The sequence below is a fragment of the Ixodes scapularis genome, unplaced genomic scaffold, assembly GCF_016920785.2.
Source record: "Ixodes scapularis isolate PalLabHiFi unplaced genomic scaffold, ASM1692078v2 PGA_scaffold9__187_contigs__length_104089568, whole genome shotgun sequence".
NCBI classification, from domain to species: domain Eukaryota; kingdom Metazoa; phylum Arthropoda; class Arachnida; order Ixodida; family Ixodidae; genus Ixodes; species Ixodes scapularis.
In genome coordinates, this window is record NW_024609884.1 from 86,526,171 (window position 1) to 86,547,069 (window position 20,899).

At 46.5% G+C, this 20,899-nt stretch overlaps 1 protein-coding gene across 11 annotated transcripts in view; it reads left to right on the forward strand.

The window, feature by feature from the left end:
* LOC8023515 (disco-interacting protein 2) overlaps positions 1-20,899 on the forward strand; it is a 100,575-nt gene that overhangs the window by 65,137 nt on the left and 14,539 nt on the right. For 3 of the 11 annotated variants that reach the window (XM_040500397.2, XM_029967673.4, XM_042287339.1), the window contains 9 exons: positions 5,974-6,106; positions 6,547-6,570; positions 14,559-14,918; positions 14,985-15,124; positions 15,178-15,339; positions 19,357-19,487; positions 19,549-19,640; positions 19,694-19,770; positions 19,830-20,000. In XM_040500397.2, the coding sequence (XP_040356331.1) occupies positions 5,974-6,106; positions 6,547-6,570; positions 14,559-14,918; positions 14,985-15,124; positions 15,178-15,339; positions 19,357-19,487; positions 19,549-19,640; positions 19,694-19,770; positions 19,830-20,000 (1,290 nt within the window). The remainder of the gene's footprint in view (positions 1-5,973; positions 6,107-6,546; positions 6,571-14,558; positions 14,919-14,984; positions 15,125-15,177; positions 15,340-19,356; positions 19,488-19,548; positions 19,641-19,693; positions 19,771-19,829; positions 20,001-20,899) is intronic. The other 8 variants (XM_029967678.4, XM_042287336.1, XM_042287335.1 and 5 more) reach the window with 5 other exon arrangements.

Consider the following 20,899-nt stretch of genomic DNA (forward strand, 5'->3'; position numbering starts at 1 on the left):
CTTCGTGGTGTCTGTTTATCTTGTGTTTCTCCTCAGCAGAGTAACCCCTCTGCCGGCTGCGCTCTGCAGCTCCGCTCTCCTTGTTTGAAAGAGTGGCGGCAGTGGGCGATAATAAGGCAATATGGTGGTGATGTGCAGGCCTGCTAAGTATGATGGTCTGCAGCCATGTGCGCAGGCAAAATCGCATCGTCATCCTGTGGCATAATGAAGCGGCGGGCGGTCAGTCAGAACAATGGGCGGTCAGTCAGAGCGGTGGGCTGACCTCCATGGGGAAGTACCCTGGATGTCACGCTCCAGGAAGGAGGGGCTTCAGTGGTACTTTGAAAATTAATTCTGCACCCTCCGTGCACCAAATTGAAAAATAATCTCTGTTTGTGATCCCGGAGGCCGAATGAAGACTACTATTTAAGTGTTTTCTCAAATACAGAACCGCTTCAGTTTCCCTTTAAGCAAACATTTTCGTAATACTTATTTGCTTTAGAGATGTGTGAATTTCACGATTTTGAATTTTTGACTGTGCATCAAATTTGAGTACTAATTAGAAAATGACTGCAAGTGGAATGTGATTATTTTACATTTAATGTCAATCGAGCTTGGATACTTAGTGCATGGCAGCTGGAGTTCTTTTTCAGCAAATATACATATGAAAAGGAAGTTTTATTGCTTAAGAAACATTTCACGTAGTGCTTGTATTGGGCCGTGATAAGAGGAGATGGATAAAACGTTTGAATGTTATGTGCCAGGCAAAGCAGTGAATACTTCATTTATTGAAACGAAGGCTGATAGGTTTCTTTTCGGCATTGTACTATGAAGTTATAGGGGTCAAACTATAATCGTAACCAAAGAAGAAGGTTCACCTACAGTAATATGCAAAATTTTCAGACTCATTGAGCAAACCGAGATGCTCTGCCATGCAAGCAGTTTCTCCAACCATGTTGATGCAATGCGGTGAAGCTTGACGCACGTGCGCCAATATGAAGCTTTGCGGCTTGATGCAAGTGTACTGGTGCAATGCGGTGAAACTTAACACAAGAAACGGGAATTCTGAAGATGTCATTCGTAATTTTTTAATAGTCAAAACACTCGAATAGTTTAAACAGTCAATGCGTGCTGCAGATCAAATGGCATATCAAACACTGTTCGTGAATTTTTAAATTGTTAGAACTTTCTCGTTTTATTTGCATATCTCTATTAATGAGGCATTTCACTGAAATAGATGTCGTGATTTTGACAGTCTGCATTAGTTTAGTGCAGGCATGCACCTCTGGTTGAAAGATGAAATTCGGGGTTGGGGCATGGGCTAGTAAAAGAGCGAGAGTTCACTTTTTTTTTTTTAGAACCCCCAACCACGCCATAAGCTGCTAAATAAATAAAAACTAAATGAAAGTGGTGCGGTAAAGATGCTGATCAAATTTTATTTTCGCCTTGCCCTATTTTCAGAAAAGTGACCACTAGTTTCTTTTCGGAGGTCGCAACCTCTAAAGCAAGTGAATGATGCCATCTCAGGCGTACACAAACCGCCGCATGCCATCAAAACGTGGCATTTCTGCACATGCTCTCACACGCAGCTTGGCGCTTGCAACACCGTTGCCTTCATCCGATGTATCGATATTGGGTAGTTAACTTTTCTACTTCATCGTGTCACAGACGGCGATTTTGTTGTCGGCGTTTGACGTGGCCTACAGATCCACGTGTAGATTCCAAACGTGTCAAAACCTGTTGCAAAGCAATTTTTATAGATGGCACATACAGATAATGGTGAGGGGCAACTAGCCGTAAGCAGGCACCGAAAGATGGCTTACAAAATGAGTTGAGAAAAACGGTGAACCGCGATTTCCACATCACACGATCTCGGGGTGGCTCTGCCCTTTGAATCTCCATGTGTATGCCGAGTGGGTGTGAGCGTGCATCTTTTGTTAACCCTTTGAGTTCAGAGTTTTTTTTCCCTGCATTGCCATACACAGATTTGGGTCTCGGTAACGCTGAGCATGCTATGTGAAAAAGATGTTTATTTATAGAAGACACACTATTTTGTGGGCAATAAGTTATAATTGATGTCTGCATGCTTCCAACCTATGACATATTTCTAGGGTGACTATAATCTACAGCGTAGAAAGCGAGACATCTGGGGGAGCGGGGCGGGACCCGGGAGCGGGGCCGAAAGGAAAAGCAAGCTCTGCTACTATTCCGTTCTCTATACAAATGCACATTTTTCCAAAGTTCTTAGTTTAGTTGAGTACGCTAGCACCTTTCCTCTTCATTTTTAAAGAAACCCGAGGTATGCCAAATATAGAAATGTAAATAACTGCCTCAAACAAACATCTGTGCAAACAGAATGTATTGAACGATGGAACCACAGAAAGAGCTCTAAATTTACTCTGAAAGGAAACTTCCACTCACTTGGCACTCATTTCCACTCACTTAGTACATATTTTTTAACTATGTATGCGTGTACATTCCCACAAAAACGAGACATGAGGCTTCATTGAGAATAAATGACGAGACGGTGGAAATGCATGTCTAAAATGAGACTGTCCCGTCCAAAACAGAATGTCTGTTCACCTTACATATTTCTCGTATTGTTTTGTGGTCGCAAAGCTAGCAAGGTGGACCGAAAGACGTGTTCCCTTCACGAGCACCAGATGAAGACTTCCCACTCGGCGAGTTGCCTTCACGTTGGCGAGGGAGAGGCCATTAAGACGTCTGGCTCTTAAAGGGGCACTGACACCCCAAAGGTCGTATTTATTTTTATTGTCTAAAACGATGCAAGTTGCAGTCATAGACACGCAAAAAAAACCGCATCGCGAAAAAAAATTTTCCCGCGCGCGCGCGCGCCTTTTTATTTTGGGCGTTTGATTTTCCCGCCTCTCGCCTCCTCGCTTCTTTTGATCGGTGACGTCAAAAATCAGGAAATTTAGAAGCTTTGTAGGCGACATCTCTAGAACATTTAATTACGACAATCCTAAAACATGTTTTTTAACGCAATTGCGAACGCACTACGGCCCTTCTTTTTGAAATACCAAAAATCGGGAGGTCGTTGTGGTGTCGTCTCCTGGACTTGTGTCCTCCAACGGAAAACAGGCGACACCGCTCAAAACCGGTCCGCGCCGCCGCTCACTCCTTTCCTCCTCGCTTTGGGTCGCCATGGCAACAGCAGGGAGTGGTGAAAGGAAGTCGACTCTCAGGTCTCCTCAATTTTTGACGTCAAGGCACCGGCGCCGATCGCGCGGGAACTTCGAATTCGGCATTTGGAAATTGTTTTTTTACTTCACGAATACTGAATTCCCAAATCTCAAATTTTGTGGGTAATGTCCCGGCATCGTTTTCAATCGTTTCGGATAATAAAAAAAAATATGATTTTGATGTGTCAGTGCCCCTTTAAGTTGATGGTCCCGCGATGCTCGGGCACAGAGTTCTTCTGCTCCGGAATGCACGGTACCAAGTTTTACCCCAGCGGCCGCTGTCCGCTTGCGTGGTCTACGTTGCAGTACCATCCACGTCTGGAGCTTGTCTACACGAGCTGCCACAGCACTCCCTTCCCAGTGAGCAGGCGAACGTTGTGCTTTGTTGGGAATGAGCCGATCTGGCCAGTGAACTCTGTGGCCGTAACGCGTCGTTCGTCCCGGAAGGGGATTCTGAGCGGCCGTCGGAGAGCCCTGCTTGCCCCGGGGGTCTGGCACAGCTGCAGGTTTGGGGTTGAGGAATGAGGAAGCCGAGAGTGTTTTGTTGTGGTTGCCTCCTTTGACGTTCGTGGCGGGTTCTGTTGTCATGTACCTGGGGAGTGATGTCTCAATGTGATCAGGCTTGAGACGGTCCAAACAAATCACCTCCTCCGGGCCTCTAACTTGGAGTGTGAAGTGTTTTGGTCCGCGTTTTAACACGCGGGAAGGACCGTCGTAGGGGGCCTGAAGCAGACGCTTGATGGTACCGTGCCTGACAAAAACGTGCGTGCAATGTGTCGGGTTCTCGCTGACATGAGGGCGGCTGCTGTTTGATGTCCTCGTGGCCGTTGGTTGAAGGCTGTCCATCATTGCACACAGTCGGTCGGCATAGTTTGTTGGATCTGGCAGTCGGTCTTCCAATTGCTCGAAAAACTGCCCGTACATCAGCTCCGCGCTAGTGCTCCTAAGGTCGGACTTGTACGCCGAGCAGGTGCCGAGGAGAACTAGCGGTAAGGTCTGTCCAGCGGGTGCTGTCACCGTGTGCAGTGAGGGTGGACTTCAAGTGGTGATAGATTCACTGGACGAGACCGTTGGCTGAAGGGTGGTAGGCCGTGGTGTGCAGGTGCGTCGTGCCAAAGAGTTGCGTCCGCTTCCTGAACAGATTTGACTCAAACTGGCGATCCCGGTGAGTTGTGACCCTGGACGGCACTCCGAAACGGGAGATCTATGTCGATATGAAACAGCAAGCAATGGTTGGCGCTGTAGCATCTATGATTGGGACGGCTTTTGGCCAGCGTGTCAATCGATCCACCATGGTGAGTAGATACATGTAACCTTCTTATGGTGGAAAAGGCTCTACGATATCTAGGTGCGCATGCTCGAATCTGTTGTCCGGCAGTGGGAAGTTTGCTAGGGGCGTGACTGTGTGCTGGTGAACCTTGGAGCGTTGGCACTGAAGGCAGGCCTTTGCCTACTGCCGGACATCCCGGTTGATGGTGGGCCAGACAAATTTTGTGGTCAGCAGGCGCTGAGCTGCCTTGATTTCCGGATGGGAGAGTTTGTGAAGGGTGTCGAACACCTTGCGTCGATAAGGTTCGGGTACGTAAGGTCGAGGCGTTCCGGTGGAGATGTCGCACAGGCGCTCCGTGTCGCACATCGGTAGTGCGACCACCCAGAACTCGAGTCCACCTGGTGCGTTACACAGGTTCTGCAGCTCGCTGTCCGTCTGCTGAGCGCTCGCCATTTCCTTGAAGTCGACCACTGCGGAGGATTCTAGATGGCAAATGTTTGCACTGGAGAGCGCGTCAGCAACGACGTTGTCGCGACCTTGGATGTGGCGAATCTCAGATGTAAACTGTGCAACGCAGGACATCTGATGCAGCTCCCATTGGGAATGAGTTCCACCGTCCGGCCGCCAGTTGCGGAAGGCGTGCACAAGTGGTTTGGGGTCGGTCATTAGGGCAAGTCGCGACCTTCCATGAAGTGACAGAAATGCCCTACTGTCAAGTACACTGCCAGCAGTTCACGACCGAAGGCACTGTAACGTTGCTCGGTTGGTGAGAGCTTACGTGAAAAGAACGACAACGGCTGGGGCTACCCGTCAACCGCCTGCTGTAGCACTGCACCCACTGCGGTGGCGGAGGCGTCAGTCACGGGTTAAGCAATGCGTTTTCCTTTGGTTGCGCCAGCATTGTGCACTCTACGAGTTGCTCTGTGGCGCGGTGAAATGCCTGGTGGGCAGTGTTGTCTTACTGAAGTTCTGTCATTGGGTTGTGCTTTTCTTCCAACAAATCGGTGAGTGGTTTAAGTTTCTCGGCGCAGTTGGGTGAAAAGTGGCGGTAGAAATTGAGCATTCCCAAAAACTCGCGTAGCGACATTGACAGCCTGCATCTGGAGCTTGTCTACACAAGCTGCCACGTTTTTTGTTTTTTTTTCGAGATCCAGTATTATACAGTGGTACCTTGACCTTGCACCTTGAGGTCGCTCTTTTGAGCTGCCTTACTCTGCCTTTGTTTATTTGGCACTGTAATTGTTTTCACAGTCGTTGAATACAGAGTTAATTTCTAATCTCTACATCTCAATGCGTGTCATGAAGTGCGAGGTTGAGCAACATAGATTCACTATTCTGTAACAACGAAGGAGCATACCATACGTGACGTCGCTAGATAAGACATTGTTTTCATTGCTTGCTCATAAATGCTGCTACAGAAAAGAAAAACTGACAGCCCAGCTTCGATTTTGGCCAGCTTGACACGTGCTGCCCGGGGGTGCCATGGTGGGCGTTGATGAGAGCGGGTGTTCCCCGTTTCAGACCCCGCTGGGCGGCATCCACCTGCCCGAGACGAAGCGCCGCTTCCTTGAGGGCAGCCTGCACCCGGCCAACGTGCTACTCTGCCCCCACACCTGTGTCACGAACCTGCCCAAGCCCCGGGAGACCCACCCAGGTAGGCTGGGTTTGCGGTTGGGTTCCGTCTCGAGGGGGGTCTGGGTAGCGGTCAGGAACGGGACCCGAGCAAGAAAGCGTGACTCGGCAGCCAGACATTTTGCTCCGCCGAGAGTTTGTTCTGCACATGTCTTCCTTTTGCCTTCAAGAGGCACTGGACGCTTGTTCCTGAGAAAATGAAGGCCTCAGTTTTTCTCACTTCCCGCTTCCCCGGGAATTCCTATTGTCCATCGTGTCATTTTTGCTCATCTTTCGACCGGCCGTCGGTTGCCGGATATGGAGGCAATAAAGAAATCTGGTGGCATGTCTGGTCTGCACGCATAACTCTGTTCGGGATGTGCTGTGTGTCAAGTGTGAAATTGAGTGTGAAGCGAGATTTTTGTGGGAGGCGAGTTGCGGTGAAACTGACACGGAGCATTCTTCATTTGTCATGCACTCCAGCGGACCTGTCGCAAGATTCTTCAAGTAACGTTTCCCCACCCCCTTTTGTTGCATGCCCTTGCTTGCCTTGCTGTTTCTTTGCCACTTTGCTCGAATGTGTGGCACCTGTTGTGTGTGTGCTGAACGGGCTATTGACATTGTCCACCTGGAGGAAAAAAAAAAAAAAAAAACTCGGGCTAGTTTGGCTAAGATGGCCTAAGTATTAGCGATGGGGGGGCAAAACACCCGAGGTTCGGTTTTTTACAGTTCCAGAGATGTCCCCAACATTGTGGTGTAAAATATTGACAGTTCCTGCATTTTAAACAGTTTCACCAAGCTGTCTATACAGTGTATACAGCACTGTTCATTAAGCATGCAAGATTTGTATGAAAACATTAAATTTCCTGGATATTGGGAGTCAATGCCCAACAGTTGGGCAGCCAGTGCCCAACAGTGACCATGTTCACAGCCGTGGCTCTAAGTGAGTGCACTGTCAATTTGGTCTTGACCAGGGCTGTAAAAGTTGATTAAATGTCTACCTAACATACCGTTGCATCGCTAATGGCAGTATATTTCTACCATACTTGCCTAGACACTTTTTTCCGAATGAATCTTCCATAAAATGGGGAAAAAATAGCAATATTTATGCAAGTGCTTACTATCAACTTTTTGAGGATTGTAAAAAGTACATGTCGTGTCCACTCTTCTTAACCGAGAGCAACTATCCACCAAAATAGTGGATAGTTGCTCTGGGATAATTTTCTTTTACAAAAACGTGTAAACTAAAAAAAAAAAAAAAAAAAAAAAGATTCCAGATTTTTTTTTGGTCCAGGGGCCCACGAATCTACCACTCTCTCTCCGTACTCTCCTTTTCTTAATGTTGACCCCCCCCTCAACAAAAAAAACAAACGAAAAAACTCCCCTTTCCCACATTATTGTGGCTAAGGCATAGGTAATAGTGTATTGCGTGTTGCTTCATGGCAACATAGTACAAATGAACCTAATAACTTGGTACAGATTTTGTGCCTCGACGATGCGAACATGGTCTTGCGTGGCATCTCTGAAAAGAAGGCCTGCCAAGGTTAGTGCTCCAGTTGGAGTCTAACGTTGTGGTTGCACATCCCAGCTTTGACCCCGCCGTTTTGAGTCTCCTCGTTGGAAGCACATGCTTGTTTCCTTTCCCTTCCTGCACACTCACCACATGTCCATTGCCTCCTAGATGATGAGAACGTAGTATGTTACCTACCAGAAGGTAGTGCAGGTAACAGACTACGCACGAGTGTTTTTGGTCAGCGTTTGGCTTTGTATTCAGTCAGTGAGGGCGAACTCGGACGCTGCACTCAGGCAACGCTCTTCCGTTCCAGGAGTAGAAGCCAGCCATATAACGTGCTTAGCATGCGTGCGTTGTGCAACTGCCGAGCAGATTGTCTCTGGTTACGCTATATAGTATGTCCTTTTACCTTCCCATTGAGCTCTCTTCTTGGAGAATTTAATTTAGGTTTACCTCTATTTTGGAGCATTTACTCTTCTTAATTTCGAGATCACTAGACACGGCACCGTGGGCCTCCATGGTAGGGGCTAGAGTGCCTTCAGCGGCACATGGAAGTGATAAACAAAAACCGTGAAGATCTAATTTGTAACGCGAAACGTTTTTGGGGTAATTGACTTTAAGTCTTTGAGGGATTTCTGTAAATGCCATAGTTAATTGTTTTTGCACTTTTTTTTTTTTTTTTCAAGTAAAAGGGCTAGAGAAGTATTTGTTTTTTTGTAGGGAAGTTTCTTAATCGGCTGCCGTCATCCCTTTTGCCGTTTTGACTGAGCAAGCACCCATGCTCTTGTTTTAAGCTATTTTTACTAAAATTTGAGGGGAGCATTTCTTCGGTATTTTAGGATAGATAAAGGTGCAGTTGTTTCAAAAATATGTTTTTGTTCTCCAATATTTTTTTTGTTTTTAAGATTGAGGAAGCAGTGTGATAATTATTGTGGGGCTGGCATTGTAGCAACATTAATAGAAGTGTGCTAATATTCCTGTTTCACTTTTCAATCAAATAGTGATTAACTAAATCATTCTATTTGACTTTTGGATTCCTGGTATTTGAGTTTCCAGGTAGTTGACAGATTTGACAGGACTGCTCTACAGAATCTGGGTTTCTTCAAAAACAGTGTCCATATGGTGACATATTCCTTTTGGGCCTCTGCTTGATCTAGATCCAGACTGCATTGAGAAGCCTCAACTGACTAAACTTCATGATAGAAAGCAGTTCGTTTCTTGTATTTCTCTAAGGAACTTCTTGGACACGCTCGGTAAAGAGCTACAAACTATGCCAGTCGCCAATTTTAATACAAGTACCTTGTGTCGCCTGCAACGCTGTGAGCACTGCAAACTTGTACAGTTACCAGTAAATAAATGTACTTAGGTTTTCACCCTAAAAGCGCCTTCACACCCCAAAATAGATATTGTCTATGAGCTAAAATGACTGAAGACGTCGCTTAGACAACGCCATCTAACTTCGAAGATTTAGTACATCATATAACAGCATTTTTAAATCGGCTAGGTGGTTAATTTGTGATGGTCGCAGAAATGTTTTATAGATGCTGCTGTATATATTATAAAAAAGTAACTTTCGAAACTTCTGAATTACTTAATACTTTTTCGCTACATTATGTCATAGCACTTGACCCAGAGAGCAGAGGGTGCCGATAGCTGAGAAATGCATCGGAACATGAAAAGAAAATTATCTCGAAATTAGACAATAGAGAAAGTTTAAATTATGCATTTCAGGGTGTTGGATACTGTTTTGGTACACAAGTATTCCACAGTTAAGGAACCCATTTAGGCTTCCGTACTTGGATCGCTCTTCTGAAACTTCACAAAACCGATCTCTCGGGCTTGGATGTCGTGTCAGGAAAGTTTGTGCCCCATTGCTTTATACAAAACTAGTTTGTCTCAAGATTTCTCTCTTCTAAAGAAAATATCTACACATCCTTAGCATTGGAACTCTCTTGCAGGGTCTGCATTGGGAAGTGTATGGAGGAAACTGCTCCTTGACACCCTGGGAGAGAGGGGCTGGGTTTTTACCTTTTTCCTTCCTTCCTTTTTTTTTTTTTTTTGCAATGTCAATGTCCTGTTTAGCACGCCTTTAAAGAACTACTACCAGGCAAAAGGAAAATTTTTTTCTTGGCCAATTAAAATTCCTATAAAAGACAAATTATGACACCGAAAGTTTTGAAAACAACCCTATATCTGTGAGAGACGATTGAAGCTTAACTTCCACTACAAATTAGTAGGTTTGAGCTGCTGTGCTCCAGTCATGTTTCTCTCAACCAGGGCATCTGAAAGAACTAAACAAAACTTGGGACGAGCAAAGCTGCTGCTGGTGCCTTGGCACCTTCTTGAAATGCTAAGAATTCTTTCCTTTCAGCTTGTTTGTTCTCATCTTTCACCAATTTATATGGACCGACGTAATTCTGTTAGCTAGGTATCTGCGAGGAATGGGGCCTGATGACTCGGAGCCAAAACACAACCTATAACTATTTGACTGTGCTCGCTAGGGGTGCTGCTCGAGACTCAAACGCCAAGGCCCTTTTCGGTCCATAAATGCTCGAATGACGCACAAGTGCAGAGATGCAGGGACGAAGTAACGCCACGATTGCATCAAACTATATCCGTCTGCGTTGAGCGCGCCGAGCTACCTGGAGGTGCTTTCGATTGCGATGGCCAAACAAAGGATGCAAATTTGCTCGTTTCTCTCGTGGCATAGGTATTGGGTTGTTCTCTAAACTCGGTATGTTGCAAGTTCTTTGATGGAGATTTTAATTGTCCAATAGAAAACGATTTCATTTTTGCTAGTTACTGGTCTTTTGAGAGAAGGACCATTTGTGTAGAAGTGGATTGTCTTTATTGTCGTTAACTAATGGTCCGCTGATCTTACCACCCCCGATAGCGCTGTTGCAGCAGTTGAGTGTCGTGACGATACAGTTCTGACCGTCGTGATAATACACTTCTGGCGCTGCTTGATTGGCGCTGTCGGACGTAACATTGGCCGCAGTTCGACTTAATCTGAAATGGAGTATGGCCTATTGACGTCGGGAAACCCGGTACACATTTGGAATGGGTCGGGACCAGGAATGGGCTCGATCCATTGGCAACTTATCAAAGGGCTTTTAACCTTTGCTCTGACCTTATTGTTGCTTACTTCTTTCGGGGCAGGCATAGAGCGCGACGAAAAATGGGCCGTTTTTTAAGCAGAGATGGAGCTTCTCTCGAGATCCTACCCAAATATGAAGGACAGTTTGTAGTATGAGTTTCTAAAGTAATTGATTTTATGTGATTCATATTCGATTTAATGCCTGTTCATTTAACATTTTTGCACCTTCATCGTTAAAATTTGCTGTTACAAATCTAATATGAACAATGCAAAGCACTCTCTTCAAATACTGAGTCGAACTTTGAATATGCGCATAATGTAGAAAGGGACTATGGTAGAAGTGTCTATTGAACATTATGCACAGCTTTCACTATCCTTAGAACTGTGTTTGGTGTGGCAGCTGTATACATTTTAAGTCCCTTAAGAAATTATCCCCAAGTTTGTCCGGCGTCCGTGCTCACATCGATTGCCATCCCATCTGTCTTAAAAGGGTACTCCGGCGATTTTCTGAAGGTCGCTGATTTGCCTCAAAATTGGCTGAACACACCGATAGACATGGCTCTACGAGTTCCCCAAGTATTTTCTGAAAAGAGACAAATATTCGCAAAGTTATTGAATTTTCGAATTTCATTTTCATTGTGTTTCTCAAACCCGGAGCCCTTACTGGCAACTTTGAAGTGTGACGACAGAAATGGTACAAAGTGGGCAGTAAGCCATGTTCCGTACTGATTACAAGGGGGAAAGAATGTTTGGTAACTGATTCACTGAGAAGCACGCAAAAAACACTCGACATACTCTGTTTAAGACTACATGCACGGCCTGAAAGTCTGTACCATGTGTGACGTCACACCACTGAAGAGCGCACGAAAATTCGAATGCTGGTTTCGGCATCATCTTCATTTACGGTTTTCTCAATTGATATTTTGAATTTCGAGAAAATAAATAGCATACCATGACCACTGAAATCCGGGTAGTGTGAAAATGCAATTTGTTTAGGTAGCTCAAAAAACAACCAAAGTGCCCCCTTTAAAAAAAAAAAAAAAAAAAAATGTTTGCGCAGTCGACAGGATTTGAACCTGTGCGGGGAGACCCCAGTGAATTTCTAGTCCATCGCCTTAACCACTCGGCCACGACTTCGGGACAAGTAGGGGGCTTTGAGATGTGGTACTAACTCAAGAGCTGGGGATGTCATGAATGAAACGTTGCATGTAGCCGCTCAACGTCTATACAGGAGAAGGCGCTGCGGTCAAATGCGTATATAATCGCGTTAAACTTTGCATGCATTGGCTCAACGTTTATAGACGAGAGGGCGCTGCGGTCAAATGCCCAAATGCGTATATAATCACGTTCCATACCACACATTCTCTTTCTGACATGGTCTGTTGACTTAAGCGGTGGAGATGCGTTCCCTCAGCTTCTAGCGGATCCAAGCTGATCCACTAGAGGAACCACTGGCTCTCACCAACTATAAAGCAATAACAATGAAGTCGAAATGCAACCCGGAACTCAGCACTACCTATGAGCCATAAAAAAAAAATCAGCACCATCAGCACTACCTATGAACAAAATCAGTATCATCAGCACCACCCGAGCTTTGCCCCAATCAACATCATTCACTATGTGGAGATGCGGTCATTTTTTTTGTTTTTTTTTTTTGTTTAGTTATCACTTTTATATGGGTGGGTGTAAAGTAGAACTAAATTAGCAGGAGCAGTGGATGGAAGCTTGGGAAGAACTTTAACGAGTTCGGCAGGATTGTTTTTCAGAAGGCATATTTATTTCACATGCCAATTTATGTTATGAAGTTCTGAATATAAATTGTAATTGACATTCACAATCAAATGACAAAAGCTTTGTTTTTTTTTTATCTGAATTAAGAATTGCAGGTTTCTAACAGCCTCTGGAACTTTGAAGAAACATTAATTTAGGTGCTCAAAATATTCTAATTTAAGAATATTTTTGATGATGGGTCAGCTTGAACTTCCAGATACAAAGGATGATACAAGACAGTATTTGCACTGTGCTACTCCCAGATAAGTCGTAGGAGGAGAGGGTAATGGTAAATTTAATTCCTTTGTGTAAATATTTTTTAAACCAATAGTTATTTTGTGTAGATGTGAACAGCCTCTGAAGAAGACCAGTATGTATATGAAGAAGTGTACTAAAGCCAAGTTGTTTGTCATCTTATTTTGCCTTGTCTCGCCCTTTCCAAGTTGAAGCTGACCCATCACCAACATGTACCAGCTAGCTCAACTAAAGCCTGCAACAATTTTTCAATGGGATTCCGTACCTGAAATAACCATCCACAGCAGTTTGTGGTGTCCTTCATCAGTTACCACTTTGTGACCGTGTCTGGTGCTTCTACACACTAAGTAGAGTTCTGTGTTTGAGGTAATCACTCCTGCTGTGCAGTCGATGCTAACAAAAAGTTGCACATAAATGAGACAGCAACGTAGACATTGCCTTTTAATTGGACAGGCCAACACATGGGTCTCAACTCTTTCCTGACCGCGTCCATAGGCCATCAATCACCGGTAATCGATAGTTTCCAAGCATAGTCAAGAAATTAAATTTAGTGCGCGGAATTGTATTCCACAATCTCATGAATAGCCGAAGAACTCTTGTTTTAATTTCAACGTAGGTTTGAGCTTTATCACAATCTGGTGGGCTGTCAAAAACAGTCCTGGGAATGGTGGTTGCACTTGTCTAACATGGCTAACTGATTGCATCAGTCTTCGTAACAAAGATGGCATTATTTACATAATTCAACTGTATTGTGGCATAATTTTTAGACCTCAAGAGCTGCACAATTTAAATGATGTTATAGGCGTCACTTAACCAATGTTTTTCTGTAAGCATCACTAAATTTCAATGCTTTCCTGAGCCGGCATGCACGTTTTGTGTTCCCAACAAGGCTGACCAGAATGCTAAATATGAAAGAACTGCAATCAGGGCTATGACAACGCCAAGATAGAACACAAAGAAAGCATTCTGCTGGGGATGTAAGGTGTACTATCTGTGTTTCACCGATATAAGCATTTCTTCGTTGAAAAGCAGACGTGTTAACTCTGACGAACCAAAAATAGACATCAGAGTACACTAACTTACAAAAGTAATAGCCGTGGGTGTGGGGCACATTTTCTGTTTTTTGAATTTTTTTTATTTGTTCAATTTGACATACCGTAAAATACTGGGCAAGCGCCCACTCAAACTTTAAAGATAATCTAAAAAAAAATGGGGGATGGGCACTTGTCCTGTCGTCAATTTTATGTATAAATGTACTGTGCGTATTTTCTCAAATCTTACAAATTTGGTAATGGGCGCTTAATGTGGAATGGGCGGATGGCGCGGTATTCTACGGTAGCTGCAGAGGTTTTGGCGTTTATACATTTTCCGCAGAAACATTGCACTTTCAAAAAAATCTTTTTCCCACATTATACCAACCCCCCTTTCTTTTGAAAGAACCACTATTTGGCCACATTTTGGTGTGTCATATTGCTCCATATGCGATTTAGTATGGAAAATAAAAGCATTTGCATGAATCCTTCGAAAATTGCTACTTTTCCTGTGGTCAGGAAAGAGTTAACATAATATTAGCAGTGGTATGAATGAAAATGATGTGTGTGTTTATGCTCCACAAGTTCTTTTCTTTGCTGCTACAAAATGGATTTTTGGGCTGGTCCAAAATGGCTCGGATCAGTCGCATCACCGCAAACTATGCTCTGCCAGGTCAATTCGCGCTAAAATTGCACTAAATATCTATTTTTCTTTGCGTGGAAAATTCCCCTTTGCACCGTCCGGACCTCTCCGGTCGGGGGGGTGGGGGTGCTGCGGCGGCTGGTTGCCCCGGCGGCAGGGGGTGGTACAGAGGGCACCCCGTTCCAGAAGTGGGCCCCGCCTCGGTGATGGTGGGCAACATGGTGCAAGGGGTGCGGCTGGCGGTGGCTCAGGGCCGCGACATCGGCATCATAGACGAGGAGAGCGACACGGCCCGCAAGTACCAGTTCATCTCAGAGATCCTGCGGTGGCGGGCAACGAGCACGGCAGACCACTGCGTGTTCACCCTCCTCAACGCCAAGGGGGGCACGGCCTCGAGCCTGACCTGCTCGCAGCTGCACAAGCGGGCCGAACGGGTGGGTTGCCTGCTGCTGGAGAAGGGCAAGCTGAACACAGGCGACCACGTGGCCCTGGTCTACCCGCCGGGGGTGGACCTGATCTGCGCCTTTTACGGCTGCCTCTACGTCGGTGGGCATCTCTCGAGGGCTCCGGGGAACCGCTCAAGTCCGGAGGTCCGACTCCATACCTTTGCAGGTGTGGTGCCTGTGACGATCCGGCCGCCCCACCCGCAGAACCTCCAGACGACCCTGCCCACGGTGCGGATGATCGTGGACGTGAGCAAGTCGGTGATGGTGCTCTCGACTGCCCCGGTCACCAAGCTTCTCCGGTCAAAGGTGGGTGTGCGCCCGGGGCGGCTGCGGGAGACCGACTGGGGGGGCCCTTGCAGGAGGCGAGCAACGTGGTGGACGTCAAGTCCTGGCCCCTGGTCCTGGAGACGGACGACCTGCCCAAGAAGAAGCTGGCCAGCATCTACCGGGCCCCGACCCCCGAGATGATAGCGTACCTCGACTTCAGCGTCAGCACCACTGGCATGCTAGCGGGGATCAAGGTGGGTGACCTTGATCCCCTCACCCCAGCACCTCCGCGTCGACTGTCTGGGATGCCCTCTGTTGGATAGGTGCTTTGGACGTTCCTAGAGAAGTTCAAATAATCTAGAGCAGGAACGGGCAAATTTTATACAGCATTCGCTTCGACTCAAATTTGGGCGTTCGGCAACATCGAATTATTGTGTCGGGTGTAGCTTTGGGACTTCTGCCACGCACTCTCCTCTACACTCTGACCTCCGTCCGCAAGTTTCAGTTTCGGTGTCGAGCAGTTGCGTTTTTTGGCTTTATTAAAAGTATATGTGACTCTGTTGCAAAATATTAATTGGGTAGTCTTCAGACACCATAATAAATTGCGTGGCAAAAAAAAGGAAAAACCTTTTTTTGGGGGGTGTCAGTGTCCCTTTAAGAGATGGAGCAGCCCCAATCATGGAGAGCAATTTGCAATCTAATGGCGGACGCCTCCTGGGCAGATTGGCGCAGGTACGCCTGCATTTGGTTGTCTTGCGGCCAGCGTGGCGAGGAAACTGGCGGAGAGGCGGACACGTTTGCAGACTGTGGACGCTTTCAACTCCTTGAAGGCTGCAGCCCATTTTGCAAACACAGACCATGTGACCCCGATCAAGCAGTTGCTCTCTCCCCTAAATTTAGGCTCTCTATACCGACGAAACACAAACTTCAGCCCTTGAGTGTGAACTTGGTGCCGTGCGTGTCCCGTGTGGGCGTCGTTAGTCTGTGTGGTCGCTCTCTGCGCGAAAGTCTAGCTTTGATCAAGCACCGATTTGGGGACTCTTTACCACTCAACGATGGCTAGTCCAGTCACCGCCGGCACCTCGACAGGGAAGATGAAGGCAATCTCTTTGAAACAGAAGCGTGCCGCCATCCTTGGCAAAGTGTGCATAAATGTAAAGAATGGCATCCTCCACTGGCGTCCTCCGCGGCGGCCGTCGCAGCTGGCGACACGGTCTGTACGTAGCTCACAGGATCTTGTTTCGATCGGAGCTTCTTGCAGTTGGCGAAAAGTGGCTCCAATTTGGCAGAGAGCGCGTGCACGGAAGCCTCGACCGCTTTCTGCAGGTACGATAAGCATATGCACGTGACGGCCCATCTTATCTTTTTTTTTTTTTTTGCGTGTTATTTTTATGGATGCCAGATATGGCGAAGCGATTTGCGATTCCCGTTGACTTCGAAATAACCGGTCTCAACACCTAAAAGCCTCACAAAAACTGCTAAAGTGAAGCAGACGGGGAAAATGAGGGAAGCAGCTCTAATCACTACTTCACACAACGAAGGGAAGTCATGGAAGAAGTACAAATGCGCCACCGTGACGCCAGGTTACGTCGTCGCCCAGTGTTGCTTGGCTAAAAGCTAACCCGCTTGTCACCTTCTTAAGAGCAGTTGGTCGCATCTTTAAAATCTGCTCTAGTGCAAGTATGCGGCTTCACTTTGACATATTTCGGTTGTGATCTTATTTCATACCACTGAAGCAATATATTAGTAATTTATTTTGGTTTTGTTTTCGACCAGAGTTGCCCTTTAACATGAAACTGCTCTGAACTGCTACAAAATTACGTTGGTGCTGCTCCAGAACTGCTTCAAAATGGGACTTTACCCAATACAAATGTGCTTCGAAATATTTTTTTTCTTCAAAAATTGCTCCAAATCTTAAAGTGATGGCTGGACCACCACTAAATCTGTTCATGAAAGCAAGGATGTTGGTCTGAATATTTTAGAGCGCAGCTCTTCAGCGCCTGTTCCCGGCTTGAGCGGCGTCACCGTCGCTGTCGGCGTAACCGCGCGGTGCATTATGGGTAAATTTCCCCGCTAAATCTAGTGGAAAAGTTTCCCCGCTAAATCTAGCGGAAACATTTTCCCGCTAAATCTAGCGGAAATATTTCCTTGCTAAATCTAGCGGAAACATTTTCCCGCTAAATCTAGCGGAAACATTTCCCCACTAAATCTAGGAGAAAAATTTCCCCGCTAAATCTAGCGGAGAAATTTTCCCGCTAAATCTAGCGGAGAAATTTCCCCACTAAGTCTAGCGGAAAAATTTCCCTGCTAAGTTTAGCGGTAAAATTTCCCCGCTAAATCTAGCGGAAAAATTTCTACCCTAAATCTAGCGGAAAAATTTCCCCGCTAAATCTAGCGGAAAAAATTCCCCGCTAAATCTAGTGGAAAAATTTCTCTGGGGGGTCACGTGACCCCCGTGGACACGTGATACCCTCAACGTCATGTGACCTTGGGGAGGGGGTCATGTGACCCCACCGAGGTCACGTGGCCATCCCCCCCCCCCCCCCTGAGGTCACGTGACCCCCCCCCCCCCCCCCCCCCCGAGAACATGTGAACCTCAGTACCCTTCCCTCCTCCTCCTCAAGAGCTGCACTCTAATTCAGCATTACAGGGAGTTGTAAACGCCTTTCATTTTTTTTTTAATGAGATGTAAAGGAATGATTAATCATTCACTTAGCAATTTCTCTCATATCTGATGCATCTCTATTTTGGTTAAGGTATGTCTTATCTAGTTAGCATCACTTTACGAATCACGAAATGTATGTTGCTAACAGCTAACTGCAACTTGCATTGAGCGCTTTCGATCTCCCTTCTCAGTGTCCAGGTGAAGACTGCCAAGTGCCGTATGACAGTGATACCTAGGAAAGCTTTGTGCTCTGAGTAAATATAGTAAAAGAGCTCAGATATGTCTAAACTGCTGCAACTGAGCAGTCCACGTGGAGCTATACCAAAGAGACTGCAAACCTTTGCTAAGCATCTCGACAATTAACCCTTTCGCTTCCGTCGTGTCGTCGCTCTCAACTGTGCAGTAGTTTTCCGCGCCCCATTTCTATCGGACTGATACCCGTCATGGAGCCAAAGAAAAACCTCTAACTTTTGAAGCATACATTTGTGGAGGATAATATTTGTTCTGCTGAGTTGATCTTGAATAGTATGCAAATGCAATGTGCCTAAGGAACTTTGCAGAAATAAAACTGTTTCAACTACAGAAGTATGCAAATATTGATTGCAAATTCCTCACAGTCAACGGCGCTCACTTCTTGTACCTTGAACTTTGCTGATGTGGCATTGCCTTGACGAATTCTGCTTCATGCTATTGTCAGAACTTTTCCGAAGAAAGTGTGACCATTCACGGGCCTCTCAAACCATCGGCAGTGCACCAAGAGTCGTAATTATGTTTAGTCTATTTCCAGGAAAGGCTGCCCTCTTGCCTGTCTACTCAAGGTGTTAGAATTTCTAGCCCTTGTACACTGGCTCGCCATCCTGCCAATTGGTTCCCTGTAGTGTATGTCGACGTTGTAAACTGCTACATCTACCCCACAGATAATATATCACTTTTCATATGCTGGGTGGGAAAGAAGCAAACTGCCATGGAGCATTCAAAACTGGTGGTGCAGGCATCGCCAGGGAATAGGTTGCGGTTTCAGACCTCGCCTTTTTCATGCTGTGTCGCTATCACTGCTGTGGTGTTCATGATGATAACTGAATCATCAGAGTCACCCTCTTTGTTGCTGTCATGCGCAAGATCAATGATTTCACCAGTGGAGAGACGTCAACTCTTTTGGAGTGCCATGTTCTAGTTAGAAAGAAAAAAAAAACTTTTTTTACTATCTGTATAAAAGTATAAAACATGAAGTACCATCTGGTGTCAGAAATACAAAGCAATAGCATCGCCATCCTTGCCAAATTTCGAAAACATTTTACCGGGTTTGTGCACTTTGGCCTTTGCTGCGGTGGCTGGCAGATTGCCGGCTTTGGAAATGAATAGGTTAAAAGGTTTGTGTCAAAGCAGTGCTGTCAAAGCAGTGCCAGAAAGAAGTTAATGTTTCAATGGCTTTCAGTTGAGGGCTGCCTCCAGAATTTGGGCCGATCATTATGGGAACAACCAATCTCCCTTCGCATTGTAAGGAGTCCTTAAGGGCGTAATTGACTTGACAGAAAGTGTGGCTCTTGGTTGGTTTTTCTGTGGGCTCCGTAGTTCAGACTAGCACGTTTTGCTCGGTTGTTTCTAGGTGTCCCATGCAGCTGCAACCTCGTTGTGCCGCAGCATGAAGTTGGCGTGCGAACTGTACCCGTCTCGCCACATTGCTCTCTGCCTGGACCCCTACTGCGGCCTTGGCTTCGTCCTGTGGTGCCTCAACAGGTGAGGGTTGGAGGGTGGGAGGACATCCGGGCTGCCAGGATAACCCGCGGGTTGCGCGCAGCGTCTATTCGGGCCACCATTCGATCCTGATCCCCCCGTCGGAGGTGGAGGTGAACCCGGCCATCTGGCTCACGACGGTGAGCCACTTCAAAGGTGGGTGCTCGAAGGGGGGGTGGCGGTCCACTCCAGCCCGCCGTTGCCCGCAGTGCGGGACACCTTCTGCTCGTACGGCGTCATGGAGCTGTGCACCAAGGGACTGGGCTCGTCCATCGCGCAGCTCAAGGTGAGCGGGGGAGGGCAGGGCGAGCGGGTGGGGCCCTGACGCTGTTTCCGGGCACGCAGCAGCGCGGCGTGAACCTGAGCTGTGTCCGGACGTGCGTGGTGGTGGCGGAGGAGCGTCCCCGCATTGCCCTCACCACCTCCTTCTCAAAGCTGTTCTCCGGGCTGGGCCTGTCTCCACGGGCGGTCAGCACCAGCTTCGGCTGCAGGGTCAATGTGGCCATCTGCCTCCAGGTCAGCTGGTCTCGGAGGGCTGGAGTCGCTCCGTTTTCTGCGACGAGAAACTGCGGGAGAGCAGGAGACGGTGGAAATCCGAGCTCTGGTTGGAATGATTAGTGGGTAGACGCAAAGCTGCCTTGGTCTCTACTCACTCTTCGAACAAAAACGCCAAACGCCAGCATTGGGCAATCAAACGCATTGGAAGTGTGAGTACAGACAAAGGCCGCTAGTTTTGTATCTGGCCACTAATCATTCCGAGCAGAGCTAGGCATTCAAACGTACCCGCACGCTCTCGTCTCCTCCTCTTCCTCAATTTCTGGCTGTATTGCCTTCTTCTGCGATGATTTGCAAGTTTCATGAGTTAAAACCAAAACAGTCAGTTTTGCAACATTTAGAGTACCCGTAAGATTGCGGGGAACTGTCTGCCAAATGGAAAGCTCGAAATTTTCAAATAGAAGTTTTCAATGATACGCTATTTGATGTTGACTTCAAGGTGAACTGCGATATTCATATTTTTCAAAGTTGATCGCAGTGGGTTAGTCCCATTTCACACACTTTTTACCGAGCATGGATACACTGCGGAGAACCAACACCCGCGGAAGCGAGCTACGCTGATGTTGAGTGCTCCGGTGCTCGGTAAGAAGTGCACTCGACGGAACTAACCCGCTACGATGAACACTTAAAAAAATGATGAATATTGCAGTCGTGTGCCCAGGAGAAAAGGAGACGTTCGAAGCAGGATGGTACGCGTGCATGCCTGGTATATTTAAAAAGAAACAAACTTTGTGAATGTTGATATCCACACTACAGTAAAACTTCCAAAATTAAAATGTAGTATTAAGCAAAAATACATGTTAGGCAGAGGTTTTTTGACAACCTGCATTCATCAGTCATGATTGTCTTTTTTCCTTTTC